The sequence below is a fragment of the Aquarana catesbeiana genome, linkage group LG03 (assembly GCF_042186555.1).
Source record: "Aquarana catesbeiana isolate 2022-GZ linkage group LG03, ASM4218655v1, whole genome shotgun sequence".
Classification (NCBI taxonomy): domain Eukaryota; kingdom Metazoa; phylum Chordata; class Amphibia; order Anura; family Ranidae; genus Aquarana; species Aquarana catesbeiana.
The window spans coordinates 192,702,651-192,725,543 of record NC_133326.1 but is presented as its reverse complement, the minus strand read 5'-3'; the positions used below and the strand labels follow the sequence as shown (position 1 = coordinate 192,725,543).

General features: G+C 43.6%; 1 protein-coding gene and 1 long non-coding RNA gene across 2 annotated transcripts in view; one reads left to right on the top strand and one right to left on the bottom strand.

Annotated features, from left to right (window-relative positions):
- Positions 1 to 22,893, top strand: part of LAMB4 (laminin subunit beta 4) — a 245,791-nt gene that overhangs the window by 96,654 nt on the left and 126,244 nt on the right. Inside the window, exons 15-18 of the mRNA XM_073619678.1 lie at positions 1,510 to 1,695; positions 4,667 to 4,788; positions 5,484 to 5,601; positions 12,159 to 12,336. Coding sequence (XP_073475779.1) covers positions 1,510 to 1,695; positions 4,667 to 4,788; positions 5,484 to 5,601; positions 12,159 to 12,336 — 604 coding nt within the window. The remainder of the gene's footprint in view (positions 1 to 1,509; positions 1,696 to 4,666; positions 4,789 to 5,483; positions 5,602 to 12,158; positions 12,337 to 22,893) is intronic.
- The window catches only part of LOC141131889 (uncharacterized), a 172,178-nt gene that overhangs the window by 91,049 nt on the left and 58,236 nt on the right, over positions 1 to 22,893 (bottom strand). The window lies entirely within an intron of this gene.

Genomic DNA, 22,893 nt, shown 5'->3' with positions numbered 1-22,893 from the left:
ATCAGGGGTATGCAATCTTTGAGAGTTGGAGATCTACCTGGACAACATGGAAGTCATCAAAGATCCCGAGGTGAGGAGCCTTAAAAAAAAAAAAAATAACTATCAAGCCCCCAAAAAAACAACAGCATGAAGAGCGCATATTGTGTCACAGTATTATTCTCTGCCCCCTTCACATCACCCCCCCCCACAGTAGTATCCTCTGCCCCCTTTCACATCACCCCCCAGTGGTGTCCTCTGCTCCCCTTCACATCATCCCCCTGCACAATGGTGTCCTCTGCCCCTTTCACATTTCCCCCACAGTAATGTACTCTGCCCCCCCCCCCACAGTAGTGTTTTCTGCCCTCTAGCCCCCGCAGACAGGAGTGTCCTCTGCCCCTGTGCCCACCCAAAGCAGTGTCCTCTGCCCCCACAGTAGTGTCCTCTGCCCATCTGCCCCCCCATAGCAGTGTCCTGTGTCCCCCCGAAGCAGTGTCTCCTTCTCCCTATAGCAGTTTCCTCTGCCCCCCCCCCCCCACAGTAGTGTCCTTTGCCCCCTTCACATCACCCCCAACACACACACACACAAACGAACAGCAGTGTCCTAGTTCCTAGCTCCTAAGTTCACTCTCCTACCTTAAACAGGTGTACAGCAGAGCAGAGGGGGAGGCAGCACAGCTCTGGGTGGAGGACAGGAACTGCCAGAGTTAACTTTTCATATTAACAAGCTGGTGATTGGTTGCTAGGACCACTTTGCGTCCTAATAACCAATCACCTGCTGTTAACTTGAAAGGTTAACCGAGTCAGCTCCCGCCCACTGCCCAGAACTATGCTGCCCCCTAATCTTTGCCGTCACAGCCTCAGTTGTGGCAGGACAGTGACCCAGACCACAGTCTGCCATAGTGATCCCTGGACTAGGGAGTCGGCAAAGCAAGGACATGTTTGCAATTTACCCATCACCTGCCTGTGGTCAATTGCTATATCGCAATTGACGGCTGGCTGACCCCCGGTCTAAATGAAGTGAATCATCACACAATTTATTGTTTGAAATTTCTGAATTCCTTTAAGAAAGTAGCCCTAGTGTCTATTTTTTTTTTTTTTTATGGAAACATTTCTATTCAAATACAGCTGCTTATCATCATGCATTTACTGCAAAACTAGCTAATCTTGTTTCATTGCTGTCCTTTTGTGCAAAATATAGGATCTTGTTGGTCTCTATGCTTCTCCAAGTCCAATATTAATATTCATATATTAAGATCAACATATTAATTATTTTAACATAATGTGTTAATTTGTTATACACCAATTGCAGCTGTTCATAAAACAAAGTGTTTTATTCCTCACTCTACATCCACTGTGGGTACATGGACATTTATTAATGAGATAATGGACATTTTACCAAATGTCCTTAAGTACCTTTTGGAAAAAGTGTGTGGGGGGGGGGGGACAAGGCAATATATTGCAAATTAAATTGTCACCCAAGAATTCCAGCTCAAACATAAATTACTTTCAAAGATGTTTGCCTCTATATAGGAAGTTGTCCCATTTGGTACAGAAGGTGTTGTAGAACTTGTATTAAGGCAGCCAATGCCAGGCAAACCAGTAACATGGACAGGACCTGGATTTGCACGTGTTCTACATGGCGCTGGACTGAGATTTACTGTCAATAACATTCCATACTCTATGGATTTCCTTATTGCAATCCGATATGAGCCAGAGGTAAGGTGCTTCATATTTATGTTAAGCTAAAGGCACTAGTATATGTTTGAATGTTTTTATGAATGTGGAAAATTGCTGTCTTCATTCAGTTAACCTTTTCAATACTGTGGTCTGCTAACATATTGTCCCACAGATGACTACGTTTGTTTGTTTTGTGGACATACCAGCTATAGTTACAGGTTACATATAAATTACATAAAATCTGTACATTAATCTAGACTTCAAATCATAATAGAAAAAAAAATAATTATGGTATTAAAACTGCTCAAATGTGGCATACATTAAAACGAATTGGAACCTTAAGTGCTTTATTTAATACCATGCTACAATTTAAATGTAGTTTATAGTGCAGGAATACCTAATGTGTTTACATTATTAGTGGTTCCGTGTGAACGTATGAATTTTAATTTGTGTACACATAGGTATTTGCATGTATATTACATCAGTACATATGCAGTGTATTTTGGAAATGTTTTTTATTCTTCATGGTTACTTTTGCATGCTCCTACTGTCAAAAGGAGCAGCCATACCCTCAAGGTTACATTTACCCTAAGGCCCACATTGGAGGTCCAGAGACTACGGTTACCTGGTAATTTTCAGTGGGTTTCATTTCACTAACTACCATTGCTGCCACACATGCAGGGCCATCTTTAAGGCAGGGCAAAAGGGGCAGCTGCCCTGGGCCCTGTCATTGTTGTGGGGCCCACAGCAGCTGCCTCATAGTTGCCAACTATCCCAGTTTAAATTCCCTCCTCCCTTGAAGTTTTAGTCCCGTGTTGTGTCCTGATATCTCAGTGTAAAGTTCTGTTACTAATACTGTCCAGCTCTGCCCTATTGTTGTGTACAGATGACTCACCTGCAGACCCTGTGTTTACATGTAAATACCGGCATTGATATGTAAATAGCGGCTGCATTTATAAGTAAATAGCGGTGGACCAGCAGTATTCATATGTAAATAGAGGCGGTATTCATATATATATATATATATATATATATATATATAATGCTCCCCTGAGGTCATATCCACCATCACCTGAATACTGAATGCTGCCCACTAGGGAGATAAAGAAGCATGTTTGAAAGTCCTGCCTACAACTGTGGTCATTAAGCCTAACATCAGCCTGTTCTGCAAAGGTAAGCAAATTAGTGGGGGGAGGGTAGTGTGGGGTGTGCAGAGGTAGGGAGAGAAGGCATTACAGTTTGGGGTGCACAGGTGAGCGAAGGGGATGTATGAATGCAAGGAAGGTTGGTGCAAAGATGAGCAGAGGAGGCAGGTAGAGTTAAAGGGGAGGGGGATTGGAGTGGAGAGGATAGGGGAGGTTTGGGGTGCAGAGGTTAGCAGGGGTTTTAGGATGCAAAGGTGTACTGACAGGGTGGATAAAGAAGCAGGTCACGTGTAGGGCAGCCCATTCATTTCAATGGGCTGCTCTATGCACTACAAATGTGGAAGAAAGTCCCAAACCAGATGCGTGAGGGTGTCATTAACAATTAAATGGCACTGCTGTGTATCTGCTAAAGGGCAGCACATTTCTGTGGTGTCAGGAAAGTGATTTTGCATGCATTCCCAACACACACAAATGTGAACGCAGACTAAATGTCTCAGTTACATTGGTGGTCTGTGTAAATCGTCTAATTACATCGGGGCTTGGTGTAGAATCCTTTCATTCACCCTAGCAGCCAGTGTCAATGTCCCCCTCACATTGGTGGTCAGTGTAAATCCCTCTTTACATTGGTGGTTACTGTGAATGCCTCTATTAAATTAGTGGTCATTGTAAACCCCTATTACATTGGTGGCCAGTGTTGAAACTCCTCTTTATATTGGTAGTCGGTAAAAAAAAAAAAAAAAAATCAGCATTGCCATTGATCACACCCTCCCCCCCAGCACTGCCACTGATCCCAGGAGTGCTAGGGTCCCTAGGAGTTTTCTGTCTATTAATGGGTCCCCTCACCTCCCCAGTCCATGGTGTGCAGGCAGTGAGGAGATGATGTGCTGTAACCTCTAGCAACCAATCAGTAAGCAGTAATGATGTGCAGTAACCTCTAGCAACCAATCAGTGAGCAGTATTGATGTACAGTAATCTCTAGTAACCAATCAACAAGCAGAAATCATGTGCTGTAACCTCTAGCAACCAATCAGTGAGCGGCAATGAGGCACTGTAACCTCTGGCAACCAATCGCAATCGCTGCCTGGTCTGATTTAGTAAACTGATTTTGAGTCTAGCTGCTATTTATTGTATGTCTCAGAGCAGGTGGAGAGCGAAACTGCATGGAGGGGGGTCCAAGAAATCTTTTTGCCCAGGGTCTAATCAATATTAAAGATGGCTCTGCACACATGATCCTATTCATATCTAAGAAGGTGCTTTTTTATGGTAATAAACTGAGACATCATGAGTTTAGATCTGAGACATCATGAGTTTAGACAAACTCCTGGTGTCTCTGTTATGTTCTGAAGGTAGAGACTGGTATCTGCTCACCACATGGCCAATACATGGAGAGTGACATTTTCAGCATTAAGCTGTTCCAGGTTTGTGCTGAAGGAACAAGAACCAGAAGAAATGAGAGAGCCTCCTTTCTTCTCCTAATATAAATGTGGTCAGTAGACCATCGGTTGCAGAATCATATTCCAATTTACTGTAGGAGACCCCATGTAGAAGCAGGCACAGGCTGAAGTTAAAGCAGACATTGAAAAAATATATGTAACATGTTTGTTCTGCTAATAAATAACATAATTAAAAGTTAATCTAAACAGTTACATCTTTAAAAGTTCATTTAAAAGTTAATTTTGAGACTTTCAAGTGCCCAAATTAAGCAGAAAACGTAATTCCCAAAGTCACAAAGCTTCATCATGTACCTGTGCTCACAAGCTATTAAGTAATTCTATCTTGGAATATATTAAAACATTTAAATTCATTACCTCTAACACTATTGCATAGTGTCTGTTACTTTTCTTCTTTTGGATGTATCTATGTAGTCATTGGAAGATTGGACAGCAAGAATTATGGTTAACCTCCCAAAGGATGGGTTAAGTGAACACTGCAAAACCAACAAACCTCTTCCTGAAGGATATACGCTTCAATTGCTTGCCACTAACAGGTAAGCTGGAATTCATCTTTAAAGTCTATTTTAAATTATGTACACCAGTATAATAAATACTGGTGTACACATGAACGTATTGGCATTTGCTAATTAATTAAAATGAAATCACTCAATCACTCAGTCTTTCTCCTGAGTATTGATGCAATTATACTCAATTAAACTGTTTAATTGGGTATTTATTTTACATTTCAGTTGTTTGAGATTATATCCATCTCTTTGATTGTTTTTTAATGCGCCACTAATCCTTTTTACTTTAATTTGGGGGGGGGGGGGGTTATTAAAAGCCTATGTTATACTTCATACTCTAGTAAAATCAATAAAATAAACTCTTTTGTGCTCTGTTTCATCACATATTGGCAGGGGATTTACCATAGCCAAAAAGATTGTAATGAAAAAACTGGACACTAGGTGGCAGTCTTATTCACATATCAAATCATCTCTCTAACAAATGTAGGATCTTTCTTCCACTGTCATTTTCTAAATATAATTGGGGTTGGAACAATTGTGACATTTGAAATTACAGTTGGAGAAATCAAATTTGTATAAGAAACCAATTCTAGGAATATGTCTTATCGTAGGAAGACCTTGTTGTATGATTCATGAAAAACAATGGCTGTGCCAGGAATTTCTGCAAAATAATCCTAATATTTATGAGAATGTCTTCTATCTGTTGTTATCCTTATCTCTTACAGGATTGCACTGCTGAATACATCTGTGTGCCTGGACCCAGACAAAGAATACCTAATAGATGTTTATTTCACTCAAGTATCAAATATTCATACAAATAAGCAATATATTCTTGTTGATTCAGTAAGTACATGCACACATAAAAAAAAGACTTGTGTGTCAGTTGCGTACAACCATTTAAATAATATAGGTCAAATAGTTCTTGTCTAATGACGATAAGCCGTGATTTCATTGCTGCAGAATTCATAATATATGATTAGGTGTTGATGGCAATATTGTGTATGTTAAAAATAATAATTTTTTTATTTGATATTCCTTGGGTGATGCTATTAGCTGATGCTAAAGAAACCTTATAGCAAACCTGTAATTCATCTAGGGCAAATAAATTGGTTAGAGAAAGAGGCAAGCACAAACAGTACTTACCTTCCATCCACCACCCACTGGTGTGTGAATACTGACCAAACTGTCAGTTGGTCGGTCGGTTGGGTCACAGGCACTCCTCCCCGGTCAGTTAGTCACCAGCCCCGCACTTACCCCATCTAGGTCATGGGCAGCAATTCCTCCGGGCGGTGGTTTCACCCTGCGTCTCCTCCTCCTCAGCTTCATGGCGGCTTCCCCTGTGACTCCCCCCTTCTCCTCCTTGGTGGCCAATAGGATTGCTACTCCTGTTGGCCAATCGGGTGAGAGGTCTCAGGACTTACTTCCTGATTGGCCAGGGAGGAGAATCAGAAAGACAATAGCGAATATTAATTTGCTATTGTCACACAACTGGGTGGGCTCAGGGTGCAGTGCTCTGCGCCCCGAGCCTACCCTTTTTTGAAACCAATTAACTAATCATGTGCTTCTAAGAAAAACAAAAAACCCCATTGGAATCAATGTGTCCAGTGCCCTGCATGTAGATTCGGGGCCGGGCGCATGGATTAGGGGGGTGGAGCCCCTGCGCCCTGTATGGACGGGCCGCCAATGATACTGACTCAATACTTTGTTGAGAATTACATATTGTCTCCACACCCCAATGTAACAATTCATGGGCCATGAATAGTTCATGGGTGTGGCAATTGTTCATTCAGGTGCTGAGAGGTGCATTGTATGAAGGCAGGAGAGAGAGACATATATAACATCATAATTGGAGGTATTGGGTTTTTATCCAGCTCTGTGGTGGTGAGAGATGAGGGTGGTGGTTGTAGAAGTGATTGGTAAGTATGTCCTTATTCCTCCTACTCTAAAGCCCTGAAAGGGCAAAGTACAGGTTCACTTTAATGACTGTGTGTGATGTACACACACATACACAGATTCACACTGTAAAACAGTGATGGATGATTTTCTAAAGAAGGAGAGAATGCCCACTTAGGAAACTGTTAGAAATGTTAGAAATCAGTAATGCCCTTTTTCTAAGCCAGTAGGAAAGGGATTGTCAAACAAAGGGCATGGGGGACATGTTCCAATGCAAAAAAAAGTATAAAACCACTTGGTGACCACCCGCAGTATATATACATCATTACTTTGACATTTAATACCGGCCATAACCCCGATATCATTTTTTTCTGTGAGCGAATCGGCATCTTTTAAAAGTGATCCCAGCGGTGAATTGGCCACAGGATCACTTTTAGAGGCGGACACTTTCCGGTCATTTCCGCGTGTACTGGAGTAGTCGGTAAACCCTGAAATGATCCGATCCATTGGATGGATAGGCAGGAAGTCGAGTGAGGGCAACATGACCTTTACTCGGCTCTATGCCCTTGGAGGACCAGATTGACCTCCGACGTCACTTCTGGTCCTCAGGCAGATCAATAGGATTTTTTTTCTCTTAAAGTCAAAATGGCATTTTTTTTGCTTTTAAAGGTAAGTGAGAGATCTGGGATCTTTTTGACCCTAGATGTCTTAATAGTGAGGAGCTGTCATGCTCATTTCTATTACAAGGGATGTTTACATTTCTTATAATAGGAAAAAAAGTTATCCAAAAAAATAAAAATAAAGGGACAGTGTAAAAATGCATACTTAAGACGGGCCCGCATATGTAAACGGTGTTCCAACCACACATGTGAGGTATCGCCGTGATCGTTAGAGTGAGAGCAATAATTCTAGTGCTAGACCCCCTCTGTAACTCTAAACAGGTAATCTGTAAACATTTTTTTACAAATACAGTATGACATAAAATATTGCAATGATCATCATTCTATTCTCTAGGGTCTCTGCTAAAAAAAAATATAATGTTTGGGGGTTCTAAGTAATTTTCTAGCAAAATAAATACTAATTAAAACTTGTAAACAAAAAGTTCCAGAAAAGACCTGCTTAGCAAGTGGCTAATAACTCCATTTGCCAAGGTTTAGCAATTTTAACCCCTTCCCACCTGCCCCAGCATCCCTTTAAAAGTAAACGCTAAACATTTGGGGGGGGGGGGGAATTAGCTATCATGTGACCACTGTGATTGGTTATCAGATTGGTCACATGATGGGAAGCCTGTCTTGTCAGCTACCAATCATTGGTGGGAACCAAGAGCTTGATCTTCTTGCGCTGAGAGCGCGCAGTGAATGCATTCTCAGCACAGAAACATCGACCATCCAGACCTCCAAACAAGAGAATTCAGTCAGAGCCATGGTTTGGACCAAACCCAGAACCCATCCCTATAAAATGTACCTGCACTTTTCTTGGCCAACCCCTTGTGCACCACAATGTACTATGCATTCACATACAGTGGGGCAAAAAAGTATTTAGTCAGCCACCAATTGTGCAAGTTCTCCCACTTAAAAAGATGAGAGAGGCCTGTAATTGTCATCATAGGTATACCTCAACTATGAGAGACAAAATGTGGAAACAAATCCAGACAATCACATTGTCTGATTTTTGAAAGAATTTATTTGCAAATTATGGTGGAAAATAAGTATTTGGTCACCTACAAACAAGCAAGACTTCTGGCTCTCACAGACCTGTATCTTCTTCTTTAAGAGGCTCCTCTGTCCTCCACTCATTACCTGTATTAATGGCACCTGTTTGAACTTGTTAGTATAAAAGACACCTGTCCATAACCTCAAACAGTCACACTCAAAATTCCACTATGGTAAAGACCAAAGAGCTGTCGAAGGACACCAGAAACGAAACTGTAGACCTGCACCAGGCTGGGAAGACTGAATCTGCAATAGGCAAGCAGCTTGGTGTGAAGAAAGCAACTGTGGGAGCAATAATTAGAAAATGGAAGACATACAAGGCCACTGATAATCTCCCTCGATCTGGGGCTCCACGCAAGTTCTCACCCCATGGGGTCAAAATGATCACAAGAACAGTGAGCAAAAATCCCAGAACCACACGGGGGGACCTAGTGAATGACCTGCAGAGAGCTGGGGTCAATGTAACAAAGGCTACCATCGGTAACACACTACGCTGCCAGGGATTCAGATCCTGCATTGCCAGACGTGTCCCCCTGCTTAAGCCAGTACATGTCCAAGCCTGTCTGAGGTTTGCTAGAGAGCATTTGGATAATCCAGAAGAGGATTGGGAGAATGTCATATGGTCAGATGAAACCAAAGTAGACCTGTTTAGTAGAAACACAACTCGTCGTGTTTGGAGGACAGAGAATGCTGAGTTGCAACCAAAGAACACCATACCTACTGTGAAGCATGGGGGTGGCAACATCATGCTTTGGAGCTGTTTCTCTGCAAAGGGATCAGGACGACTGATCTGTGTACATGAAAGAATGAATGGGGCCATGTATTGTGAGATTTTGACTGCAAACCTCCTCCCATCAGCAAGAGCACTGAAGATGAAATGTGGCTGGGTCTTTCAGCATGACAATGATCCCAAACACACTGCCTGGGCAACGGAGTGGCTTCGTAAGAAGCATTTCAAGGTCGTGGAGTGGCCTAGCCAGTCTCCAGCTCTCAACCCCATAGAAAACCTTTGAAGGGAGTTGAAAGTCTGTGTTGCCCAGCGACAGCCCCAAAACATCACTGCTCTAGAGGAGATCTGCATAGAGGAATGGGCCAACATACCAGCAACAGTGTGTGACAACCTTGTGAAGACTTACAGAAAACGTTTGACCTCTGTCATTGCCAACAAAGGATATATAACAAAGTATTGAGATGAACTTTTGATATTGACCAAATACTTATTTTCCACCATAATTTGCAAATAAATTCTTTCAAAAATCAGACAATGTGATTGTCTGGATTTGTTTCCACATTTTGTCTCTCATAGTTGAGGTACACCTATGATGACAATTACAGCCTCTCTCATCTTTTTAAGTGGGAGAACTTGAACAATTGGTGGCTGACTAAATACTTTTTTGCCCCACTATATGTGCCTCAACTGTTTTCCTTACACTATATATGTGCTTTAGGGTGTCATTCAGAAGTCAGAGCAATGTAAATGAGACTATAGCCCACCTTCAATAAAAAATCTAAGCTAGGTATACTCCTGCTTAGGGCAGGATCTCTACAAGTGTAATACGTACTGTACCTTATACCTTGCTTCAGTAGGCTCCCTCCACCTGTGTAGCCTGTCCCCTAAAACCTCTTATTTAAAGCACTCTGGTGGGTGGTCACACACTAATGTCATATAGGTACAATTCAAGATCAAAAGTCCTGCATTGTGAGTGAGGGCCACTCGCAACCCAGAGCATTGGAGAGAAGAGGTGAGTACCAGAGATAGGAATAAGGTAAATGTCATAGACTAGACAAGCATTTAACCTTTATTTTAGGAAGTGCAGTATGTCCCCAATATTTGCTTGCCTACAGACTTTTTAGAAGCTACGGTATGTTAACTTAAGGATAAAGCAGATTTCTTTAAAATGACACTATTAATTGGAGACCCCAGACTATGTTATAGTGATTAGTGATACAACATAAAGAAGCTGACAATATATATGGATATATGTAGATATATATATATATATATATATATATATATATATATATATATATAGAGATATATATATATATATATATATATATATATATAGAGAGAGATATAGATAGATAGATAGATAGATAGATAGATAGATAGATAGATAGATAGATAGATAGATAGATAGATAGATAGATAGATAGATATACACAGTATACATAAACAAGTGGCATGTATGCCTTACATTCCACAGCATAATCCATGACTTACAAAGAAAAAAAAGTAAGTCATCTGTATGACTACACACAAGTCCTGTCTTGTACACATTCCTTGCAGTTTTTTTTTCCTTCGGTGTATGGATGGTATCAGAAAAGAGTCATTAAACAAGGGTAGGATGTAGGTCATGCACACTATGACCTGCTGAGAGCAGGATTGTTTATTGTATGGTGTAATGTATAAGAAATGTTATCTAGTCTTCTCTTTTTTTTTCAAATCTAATTTACTATGTTCTAAACATTAGTGTTATAAGATTTTTAAACTTAGTAGGTCTTCATCATTCCATGTGATAATTTTTATCATTAAGGGTTGGTATTGTAATTTATATACATTCTACAATATTTAATATATTGTTTTAAAAAGCACAGTAATGCCCTGTACACACAATCTGACATTGATCGGACATTCCGACAACAAAATCCATGGATTATTTCCGACGGATGTTGGCTCAAACTTGTCTTGCATACACACGGATGCACAAAGTTGTCAGAAAATCTGATCGTTCTGAATGCGGTGACGTAAAACATGTACGTCAGGACTATAAACGGGGCAGTAGCCAATAGCCTTCATCTCTTAATTTATTCTGAGCGTGCGTGGCACTTTGTGCGTCGGATTTGTGTACATACGATCGGAATTTAACCGATCGGATTTTGTTGTCGGAAAATTTTATAGCCTGCTCTCAAACTTTGTGTGTTGGAAATTCAGACGGAAAAAGTCGATGGAGCCCACACACGATTTTTTTTTTTTTTTTTTTTTTTTCCATTTTTACAATAAAGCAAGAAAACAGTATTCACATATCACATTGATTATAATAATTCTATAGTTGCCTTCACGGAGATCCATAAATTCAGCTCACTAGCTGATTGGGCAAAGAGTATAAACTATGTGAGCACTATGAACCGAACGTAGTTGAATATAAACATATTGCATTAGTTTATGAAAAAATAAACACTAAAAAGAAAAGTATTGGGAGAGAAGTGTAGAAAAGAGGAAATGAAGGAATAGAAGGAAGAAAGAATGGGAAAGAGTATAAGAGGAAGAATTGGAAGAGAAGGGGTTAGAAGGGAGGGGAGGGAAGGAGGAGGGTTGCCGGCATGCATGGTCATGTATTGAAAAGAGAGGTGCATTAGCGAAGTTAAATGCAATGCTAGGTGGCTAAGTGTGAATGATAAGTTTAAGGGGTTTGTGTGATAATATTTTTATATGTAGAAGTGGTTTGAAATTTTGTCCAAGGATCCCAAATTAGAGAGTGTTTCTGAGAGGTCCCTCTGATGTTGTGGGTGATACTCTCCATGAGGTGTACATTGTCAATCATTTGTAGCCAATTTTTTATAGAGGGGATTACCGGTTGACCCCATAAAGTGGGGATTGAGGCCTTAGCAATATTCAATAGATGAGGAATGATTGAGCGTTTGTACGACACACGATTTCCTACAACACAATCCGATCGCACTTTTTCCGTCGGAAAATCCGACCGTGTATACAGGGCATAAGTGTTGCATAATGAGAATCTGGCATTATACACTTTTTTCTGTAACTTTATCTGGCAATTTATTTCCTTTAAGCTTGGACTGATTCCCCGGATTTCCTCTCTAAGCAATCTCTGTACTGAAGAGCAATTAGAAGAATATGATTATTATAACTGCATTGAAATTGCTGCTGACATTGGAACAGAAATTCTGCCAGATGTCTGTGAGAAGCTTATTATTAGCATGTCTGCGCGTATCCATAATGGTGCTGTTAGTAAGTATAAGGGTTTTTTTTCTGCTGTTAAGACTATCTGCAAATAAAACACAACTAAGAACAAAATGCAAAATCATTTATGTCATTCACAGTGTTACTAGCATTAACACAGCAGTTTTTAATTTTCAGATTATTTTTTTTATTTTCTGTTACCTATTAGTAATCTGGCAGTAGATACATTATTTTTCTTCCTGTAACAGACCAAGCTGTCCATCAAGAGATGCAATGGCAGGGGTGCTTACAGAGGTCAGCTTTTTATATATATGGATTGATTTTTCGAAAAAAGGAAAAAACATGTTATCACTGCAGTTTAAATGTGGTAGTAGGATTTAGGCTTTGATTTGTTTGTCTTTTACTTAAAGTGTTACTAAACCCAGGACCCTGCATTCACTATATCTGCTCTCCCACAGTACACAGAACATGGAAATACAATTATTTTAGTAAATATAAACTGCTAAATACCTTTTCTCATGAGCAGTCTTGTGACTTCTATCAGGTTAAAGCATGTAGGAGGAGTTTTCATTCTCCTCTGACTGTCCTATGAGGCTGCATGACCACTCACCCTCTTTCTGGACAGTGCTGATTGGCCCTGTGCTGATCAAATGCACCCTCCCCAAGGAACAAAAAAAAAAAACGCTCTAGCAATACACCAAACTGAGCATGTGCAGAGTGTCTCCTAGGCAAGGCTGGCCCAAGACATTGTGCTGCCTGGGTCCAAGATCGAAATGCTGCCCCCCCCCCCAAAAAAAAAAAAAATCACGCCCATCAAAAGGCCCCCACATCCACTATTTTATATCATGGACAGGCTGGGGAAGTATATGGACAGACTAGGGTAGTATATGGACAGTATATGGTATATGTATATGACAGTATATGGAATAGGGATGAGCTTCGTGTTCGAGTCGAACCCATGTTCGACTCGAACATCGGCTGTTCGGTCGTTCGCCGAATTGCGAACGATATGGGCCGTTCGCGCCAAATTCGTGTGGCGCGTCGCGGTCCATAATTCACTGCGGCATCGCAGTGCATTGCTTGCTGATGATTGGCCAAGCATGCACTATGACCCGCATGCTTGGCCAATCACAGCGCCGCCTTAACAGAGAGCCGTAATTGGCCAAAGCCAAGGAGGCTTTGGCCAATTATGGCTCAGGGGATTTAGTACACGCCCCACACTATATAAGGCCGCCTGGACGGCGGCCCTGTGCAGTGTGTTCCGGTGTCCTGAGAAATAGAGAGAGAGAGAGACAGTGTCATTTCATTTGAGTTAGCTAGATTAGGCAGGACAGTCAGTCAGTTAGCTGCACTTAAAGTGTATTGTGTATATATATGCATCCCAGGTGTTGCATATATATATATATATATATATATATACACTGTATTCAGTTTAGCTAGATCCGTTCCTGTTATCTTCTAGACTATTTACATTTAGTGCAGTGCGTCCTGCTCACAGTGTTCAGCTAGATCCGTTCCTGTTATCTTCCTACTGACAGGCAGGCTTGTCTTGTTACAGTATTTTGAAGAAAATTACTGGTGTTCTTTTGATCCTATTAGTACCACAGTCAGGCAGCTAGACTACGGTATTTACATTTAGTGCAGTGCGTCCTGCTCACAGTGCTCAGCTAGATCCGTTCCTGTTATCTTCCTACTGACAGGCAGGCTTGTCTTGCTACAGTATATAAAGCTACCTGAAGAAAATTACTGGTGTTCTTTTGATCCTATTAGTACCACAGTCAGGCAGCTAGACTATTTACATTTAGTGCAGTGCGTCCTGCTCACAGTGTTCAGCTAGATCCGTTCCTGTTATCTTCTTACTGACAGGCAGGCTTGTCTTGTTACAGTATTTTGAAGAAAATTACTGGTGTTCTTTTGATCCTATTAGTACTACAGTCAGGCAGCTAGACTATTTACATTTAGTGCAGTGCGTCCTGCTCACAGTGTTCAGCTAGATCCTTTCCTGTTATCTTCTTACTGACAGGCAGGCTTGTCTTGTTACAGTATTTTGAAGAAAATTACTGGTGTTCTTTTGATCCTATTAGTACCACAGTCAGGCAGCTAGACTATTTACATTTAGTGCAGTGCGTCCTGCTCACAGTGTTCAGCTAGATCCGTTCCTGTTATCTTCCTACTGACAGGCAGGCTTGTCTTGTTACAGTATATAAAGCTACCTGAAGAAAATTACTGGTGTTCTTTTGATCCTATTAGTACCACAGTCAGGCAGCTAGACTATTTACATTTAGTGCAGTGCGTCCTGCTCACAGTGTTCTGCTAAACTTACAAGTTAGTGGGGTGCGTCCACCTCACAGGGTTCAGCTAAACCTACAAGCTAGTGGGGTGCGTCCTGCTCACAGTGTTCAGCTAGATCCGTTTCTGTTATCTTCTTACTGACAGGCAGGCTTGTCTTGTTACAGTAAATACAGCTACCTGAAGAAAATTGCTGGTGTTCTTTTGATCCTATTAGTACCACAGTCAGGCAGCTAGACTATTTACAGTTAGTGCAGTGCGTCCTGCTCACAGTGTTCTGCTAAACCTACAAGTTAGTGGGGTGCGTCCTGCTCACAGTGTTCAGCTAAACCTACAAGTTAGTGGGGTGCGTCCACCTCACAGTGTTCAGCTAAACCTACAAGCTAGTGGGGTGCGTCCTGCTCACAGTGTTCAGCTAGATCCGTTTCTGTTATCTTCTTACTGACAGGCAGGCTTGTCTTGTTACAGTAAATACAGCTACCTGAAGAAAATTGCTGGTGTTCTTTTGATCCTATTAGTACCACAGTCAGGCAGCTAGACTATTTACAGTTAGTGCAGTGCGTCCTGCTCACAGTGTTCTGCTAAACCTACAAGTTAGTGGGGTGCGTCCTGCTCACAGTGTTCAGCTAAACCTACAAGTTAGTGGGGTGCGTCCACCTCACAGTGTTCAGCTAAACCTATAAGCTAGTGGGGTGCGTCCTGCTCACAGTGTTCAGCTAGATCCGTTTCTGTTATCTTCTTACTGACAGGCAGGCTTGTCTTGTTACAGTAAATACAGCTACCTGAAGAAAATTGCTGGTGTTCTTTTGATCCTATTAGTACCACAGTCAGGCAGCTAGACTATTTACAGTTAGTGCAGTGCGTTCTGCTCACAGTGTTCTGCTAAACCTACAAGTTAGTGGGGTGCGTCCTGCTCACAGTGTTCAGCTAAACCTACAAGTTAGTGGGGTGCGTCCACCTCACAGTGTTCAGTTAAACCTACAAGCTAGTGGGGTGCGTCCTGCTCACAGTGTTCAGCTAGATCCGTTTCTGTTATCTTCTTACTGACAGGCAGGCTTGTCTTGTTACAGTAAATACAGCTACCTGAATAAAATTGCTGGTGTTCTTTTGATCCTATTAGTACCACAGTCAGGCAGCTAGACTATTTACAGTTAGTGCAGTGCGTCCTGCTCACAGTGTTCTGCTAAACCTACAAGTTAGTGGGGTGCGTCCTGCTCACAGTGTTCAGCTAAACCTACAAGTTAGTGGGGTGCGTCCACCTCACAATGTTCAGCTAAACCTACAAGCTAGTGGGGTGCGTCCTGCTCACAGTGTTCAGCTAGATCCGTTTCTGTTATCTTCTTACTGACAGGCAGGCTTGTCTTGTTACAGTAAATACAGCTACCTGAAGAAAATTGCTGGTGTTCTTTTGATCCTATTAGTACCACAGTCAGGCAGCTAGACTATTTACAGTTAGTGCAGTGCGTCCTGCTCACAGTGTTCAGCTAAACCTACAAGTTAGTGGGGTGCGTCCTGCTCACAGTGTTCAGCTAAACCTACAAGTTAGTGGGGTGCGTCCACCTCACAGTGTTCAGCTAAACCTACAAGCTAGTGGGGTGAGTCCTGCTCACAGTGTTCAGCTAGATCCGTTTCTGTTATCTTCTTACTGACAGGCAGGCTTGTCTTGTTACAGTAAATACAGCTACCTGAAGAAAATTGCTGGTGTTCTTTTCTTTCAATCTTATTTTATTTCAAAGAGAAACAAGAAAATACAGGATTTAACAGAGAAATACTGTTCTTTACAGTAGAACAGCATATATAATATACATAGAGTAGCAATGTGTATCATAACCATACATATATAGGAATGATCAGTCTGACATGTATTTTTCGGTGAGTTACTGGTATATCATATTGTACATATAGATTTTTTATACAGGACAGGAATAACATGCGAGTGGGAGTCAACATATATTAAACCTTACGGTTTCGCGTGTTAGTGTTATCTGAGGGCTCCTTTTCATCAAATTAGAATGCTGTATGGGTCGTGTATTCACCTAATATATATATTTAAATCATTTAACTATTCTGGGTATATGATCTTTAGTTACATGTATGTGTTGTTGGTTCAATACTTAATAAAAAAGAAACAGAGAAAAAGTTGGGAATGAGATCGTGTGTAGAAGTAAGGGGTGATTCCTGGGGTGTTAGGCACCCCAGCATGGCTAGACGGCGGTTGAGGGTGGGATATCTCTGACCCATAGGGAGAAGTCATCAGAGTAGCGAAACATTGACCACGAGGCCCAGGTAGCGAGAAACTGTTCCTCCTTTCCCGCCTCCTGCGCCAACAGACGCTCCAGATCTCTTATCTGATCCACTTCGACAGCCCATTCTCCCAAGGAAGGCACATCTGCCGTTTTCCAATGTCGTGGGATTACTGTCCTGACTGCTGCCAGAAAGTGGCGCAGTACATCTTTTTTAATCGACTTGAGGGGGCCCGGGAGTATAGATAATAGGGCTATCTCTGGTGTGGGCTTAATTGATGTCGCCATCAGCCTGCTGTATAGGTCAAATATCTTTTGCCATAGTTTCCAGATTGGAGGGCAAGCCCACCAGATGTGAAGCATTGTCCCACTAGAGGACAAGCATCTCCAACAACTGTCTGTCAAAGAGGGGTTAAAACTTTTGATATTCACTGGGCATCTGTACCACCTCGTCAATAACTTAAACCCTTTTTCTTGAGTCTTGGTTGCCAGGGAAATCCTATGTGTTAGGATAAAGCTTTTTTGCCAATCAGTGGGGGAGATGGAGTGCTGCAACTCTGTTTCCCATTTCTGTGTATATGTTGGGAGGTCAGGGGCAGATATGTTCAATAATAGGGAATATAGCAGTGAAACTACATGTGTTGGTGGGTCCGATTGTAAGAGCAGCTCGTCAAAGTCTGATGGGTCATCTAGAATCTCTGAGATGGAGGGGAAAGTGCGTACGTATGACATTATTTGACTCCTTTGTAGCCACATTGTCGAGGGCCCTAAGTCCGTCCGAGAGGGTATGTCTGTTCTCAAGGATGGGTCAGCCCGTAACACCTGTGCTAGACGTCTATGGCTGTCCCTATCCCAGGGCCCAAATCTCAACGTATTTGCTGCTGGGGGGAAGGCCGGAGTCCCAAAGAGAGGGGTCATCGGGCCCTGGAGTTTGGACAGTTTACTCGCTGAAATCAGGCGGTCCCAAATCTGGAGAGTTTGACGAGTAAGAGCAGTGGAAAGTAGGCCGTCCCCACGCTGAGCCGTAGGAGTCCACGGCAGGGCGCAAAGATCAGCCTCATTAAGATATTTCTCTAATTGGACCCAAAGTTTGGAGGAAGAGTGATGGAACCAATCTACTATACGCACGAGTACTGCTGCCTTATGGTATATAGAGGCATCAGGGACCCCTGCACCCCCCTTGACCTTCGGGAGAATCATTGTGTCATATTTTATCCTGGGGCGATGTCCCTGCCATATGAATTTAGAAAAGATCTGGCGAAGTCTTTTGAAGAACGAGGTGGGGATATGGATAGGGATGGTCTGGAAAAGGTATAGGAATCGAGGGAGAACATCCATTTTCAAGACATTCACCCTACCCAGCCAGGAGAGCTGTTTAGAGGTATATGTGGCCAAGTCCGCTTGAGTTCTAAGAAGTAAAGGGGTGAAGTTGCTGGAAAATAATTGAGACGCAACTGTTGGAATATGGATTCCTAGATAACGAATAGATGTGGAGCTTGTCTTAAAAGGGAAGGAAGATGCGAGCTGTTGGAGAGCCGCTGCTGGGAGTGAGATGTTGAGGATTTCCGACTTATTAAGATTAACTTTAAAGTTACTAACCGCTCCATACCTCTGAAACTCCTGCATGATGGAGGGTAGGGAAACTTGCGGTTGAGTTACAAATATGAGTAGGTCATCAGCAAACAGGGCAATTTTAGTGTGTAGGGGGCCTATACTAACACCATGGATATCCGGGTTATTTCTAAGGGCAACAGCTAGATGTTCCATAACAATCACATAAAGAATGGGGGACAAGGGGCACCCTTGCCGCGTTCCATTGTGTATGGTAAATTTTGGAGATAGGGAGCCGTTTAGTCTAATCCTAGCGGAGGGAGATGTGTAGAGGGACATTATTTTGGAAATCATGTTTGGTCCTAGACCTAGTTGTTGTAATGATAGGCGGAGAAATTGCCAGTCGACACGGTCGAAGGCCTTTTCTGCATCGACTGTGAGAAGGCACAATGGGATACTGTGGGCCCGAGCATAATCCGCGATGAGGAGTGTTTTTAGGGTGTTATCTCGCGCCTCTCTTCCACTCACAAAGCCCACCTGATCTAGGTGTATTAAGCGGGGTAACAATGGTTGTAACCTGTTAGCTAGCACTTTTGCATATACCTTTAGATCTACTCCTATTAGCGAGATAGGTCGGTAATTAGCACATACAGTCAGGTCTTTGTCTGGTTTGGGGATGAGGGTAATATGTGCCTCTAAGGTTTGTGGCGGGAACACTGATCGCTCAGAGATGGAGTTAAATACTTTTGTCAAGAAGGGAGTAAGGAGGGGAGCAAATTGTTTGTAAAATTTTGGGGTAAAGCCATCAGGACCCGGGCTTTTACCAGACGGGGTAGAAGCGATGGCGCGGGCAACCTCGTCTTCCGTAATCGGGGCCTCAAGATCCTCTATTGCTTCGTTATCTAGAGTGGGTAGTGCAGTTTGCGCAATGTAGGAGGCTTGTGTTTCCGCTGCAGTGAGGGGAGATTCAGTGGGGCTTGCTGTAGGTATATTATATAAGGATTGATAAAAGTCCCGGAACACCTGCCCCATCTCAGATGGTGATGAGACAGTTTTCCCAGAACTGTCCCGTATGAGGGGTATGAAGGTGTTAGGTTGTTTGGTATGTAGGGTGCGAGCCAGGGATCTACCACATTTATCCCGAAATTTGTATTGATGGAAGGCTAATTTGTCCTCAAACGTGCGGGCTGATGCCTCATATAACTCTCTAAGTTGAGTACGAGCGGAAGAAACCTCCGCAAGCACTTCCACCGTCGGAGAACGCTTATGAGTAGTTTCTAGTGTCCTAAGCTTGTGTATTGCCTTAGCTATCGCAGCTGAGCGTTCCTTTTTCATGCGGGCTCCCATTTGAATAAACCTACCCCGTAATACCGCCTTCAATGCCTCCCATTTAATGGGTGGTGAGGTGTCGTCAGAGGTGTGGTCTGTGAAAAAGTTTGATATCGTCTCCGCTATCTGTGTATCAAACCCTGGTTCAGTCAAGAGAGAGTCATTTAACCTCCATGTCCATTCTTTTATTGGAGTAGAGGGGATTGTAAGCGTCAGGAATATAGGTGAGTGGTCGGACCAAACCATAGGGTCTATTTCACAACTGGGGGACCAATCTAAGCAGCCGTGATCGATTAGGAAATAATCTAATCGACTGTATGATTGGTGTACGTTAGAGAAGTGTGTGTTGCTGGTGTTCTTTTGATCCTATTAGTACCACAGTCAGGCAGCTAGACTATTTACAGTTAGTGCAGTGCGTCCTGCTCACAGTGTTCTGCTAAACCTACAAGTTAGTGGGGTGCGTCCTGCTCACAGTGTTCAGCTAAACCTACAAGTTAGTGGGGTGCGTCCACCTTACAGTGTTCAGTTAAACCTACAAGCTAGTGGGGTGCGTCCTGCTCACAGTGTTCAGCTAGATCCGTTTCTGTTATCTTCTTACTGACAGGCAGGCTTGTCTTGTTACAGTAAATACAGCTACCTGAAGAAAATTGCTGGTGTTCTTTTGATCCTATTAGTACCAGTCAGGCAGCTAGACTATTTACAGTTAGTGCAGTGCGTCCTGCTCACAGTGTTCAGCTAAACCTACAAGTTAGTGGGGTGCGTCCTGCTCACAGTGTTCAGCTAAAGCTACCTGTAGAAGGTTGGTGGTGTTCTTATACTACAGGCAGGCAGTTGATTTTGCTAGCTGCAGCATCAGTACATATATATATATATATATATATATATATATATATATATATATATATATATATCCCAGCTTAGTGCAGCTACAGGCCATTAGTATGTCTGGAAGGCCAAGAAGGAGAGGCAGACAGTCACAAGCCAATAAGAGAGGGCAAGCAGGCTCTGTGTCTAGTGCTGGTCGTGGAGACGGTGCATCCTCATCAGCACGTGGCCATGGGACACGCTTGGCCTTTTTTTCGGCAGCTGGCCATGTTGAGCCGCAACATGCGGAAGACTTGGTCGAGTGGATGACCAAGCCGTCCTCATCCTCCTCATCCTCTCTCACCCATGCCCAGGGTACTTTGTCTGGCAAAGCAGCGGCCTCTTCCCTCGGCTCAATGTCATCAGTGACTCCTTCCCTAGCCCCACCATGTCCTCCTGAGGAGTCCCTCGAACTGTTTGACCACAGTGTTGGGTACATGCTCCAGGAGGATGCCCAGCGTTTGGAAGGCTCTGATGATGATACTGAGCTCGATGAAGGCAGTAACATGAGCACGGAGAGAGGGGGTGCCCAAGAAGGACAGCAATCTGGCAGTCATGCTCCCTCTGCTGCAGCATACTGCCAGGTTTGCTCCAGTGATGAGGAGGGAGGGGATGATGAGGTCACTGACTCGACGTGGGTGCCTGATAGGAGAGAGGAGGAGGAGGCGGCACATCACCAACGAGGCAGGATGCCCTCCAGGGGCCAGCCTAAGGGCAGTACATTGACTGCATCACACCCCAAAGCTCCACATGTGCAGGGCGCTGCAGTCTCTGCGCGTTATTCAAAAAGTTCTTTGGTGTGGGCCTTTTTTGAGACGAGTGCATCAGATCGCACCGCTGCTATTTGCAACATATGTCTCAAGCGTATCTCACGTGGCCAAAACATCTCTTGCTTGGGTACCACATGCTTGACCAGACATATGTTGACCTGCCATGCAGTTCGTTGGCAAGCGTATCTAAAAGACCCACACCAAAGAACAAAGAGGACCTCTCCTTGCTCCTCATCAGCTGAGATTTCCAACCCCACTAGACCTTCAGTCCTCTCTGAGACCTGCACTGAGAGGAATGAAGGTGTAGAATTAGGTGTGTCACAGCCAAGTACTTGTGGGCAATCTGCTTTTGGTACACCGACGTCAGATTGTACCAGGCAAATTTCCCTGCCCCAGCTGCTGCACCGCCGAAAGAAGTTTGCTCCCAGCCATCCACATGCCCAGCGGTTGAATGCTAGCTTGGCAAAATTGCTAGCACTTCAACTGCTGCCTTTTCAGTTGGTAGACTCTGCCCCCTTCCGTGAGTTTGTGGAATGTGCGGTTCCTCAGTGGCAGGTACCCAAACGCCACTTTTTCTCACGGAAGGCGATTCCGGCTCTCTACCAGCATGTGGAAGGCAATGTCCATGCCTCGCTGGACAGGGCGGTCAGCGGTAAGGTGCATATTACCACTGACTCATGGTCCAGCAGGCATGGACAGGGACGTTACCTAAGTTTCACGGCGCATTGGGTGACTCTGCTGGCAGCTGGGAAGGATGCAGGACAAGGTGCAGTAGTGTTGGAGGTTGTTCCGCCACCACGCCTCCAAAATGCTAATGATTGTGACACACCTCTCTCCTCCACCCCCTCCTCTTCTTCTTCCTCCATGGCCTCTTCCTCAGAACCAGCGGTGCTCCGTAGTCGTTCAAGGGGCTACGCAAGTACGCAGGCCAAAAGATGCCATGCGGTGCTTGAGCTGGTGTGCTTGGGGGACAGGAGCCACACTGGGGCAGAGGTTCTGTCAGCTCTGCAGGGGCAGGTTCAGAGGTGGTTGACGCCACGCCAACTTAAGGCAGGAATGGTGGTTTGCGACAATGACACCAACCTCCTCTCTGCCCTCCGACAGGGACAAATGACCCATGTGCCCTGTTTGGCTCATGTCCTTAACTTGGTGGTGCAGCGGTTCTTGGGCAGGTACCCGGGCTTACAGGATGTCCTGAGGCAGGCCAGGAAAGTCTGTGTGCATTTCCGCCGGTCATATAATGCCAGTGCTCAGCTGACGGACCTCCAAAAGGAGTTTAACCTGCCCAAGAACCGCCTAATCTGTGACATGCCCACCAGGTGGAACTCAACGTTGGCCATGCTGCAGCGGCTGCACACGCAGCAGAGGGCCATCAATGAGTACCTGTGCGACTATGGCACCAGGACAGGGTCAGGGGAGCTTGTTTTTTTTCCCCACGCCAGTGGGCCATGATCAGGGATGCATGCACTGTCCTGTCACCATTTGAGGAGGCCACGAGGATGGTGAGCAGTGACAGTGCATGCATCAGTGACACTGTCCCCCTTGTCCACCTGTTGGAG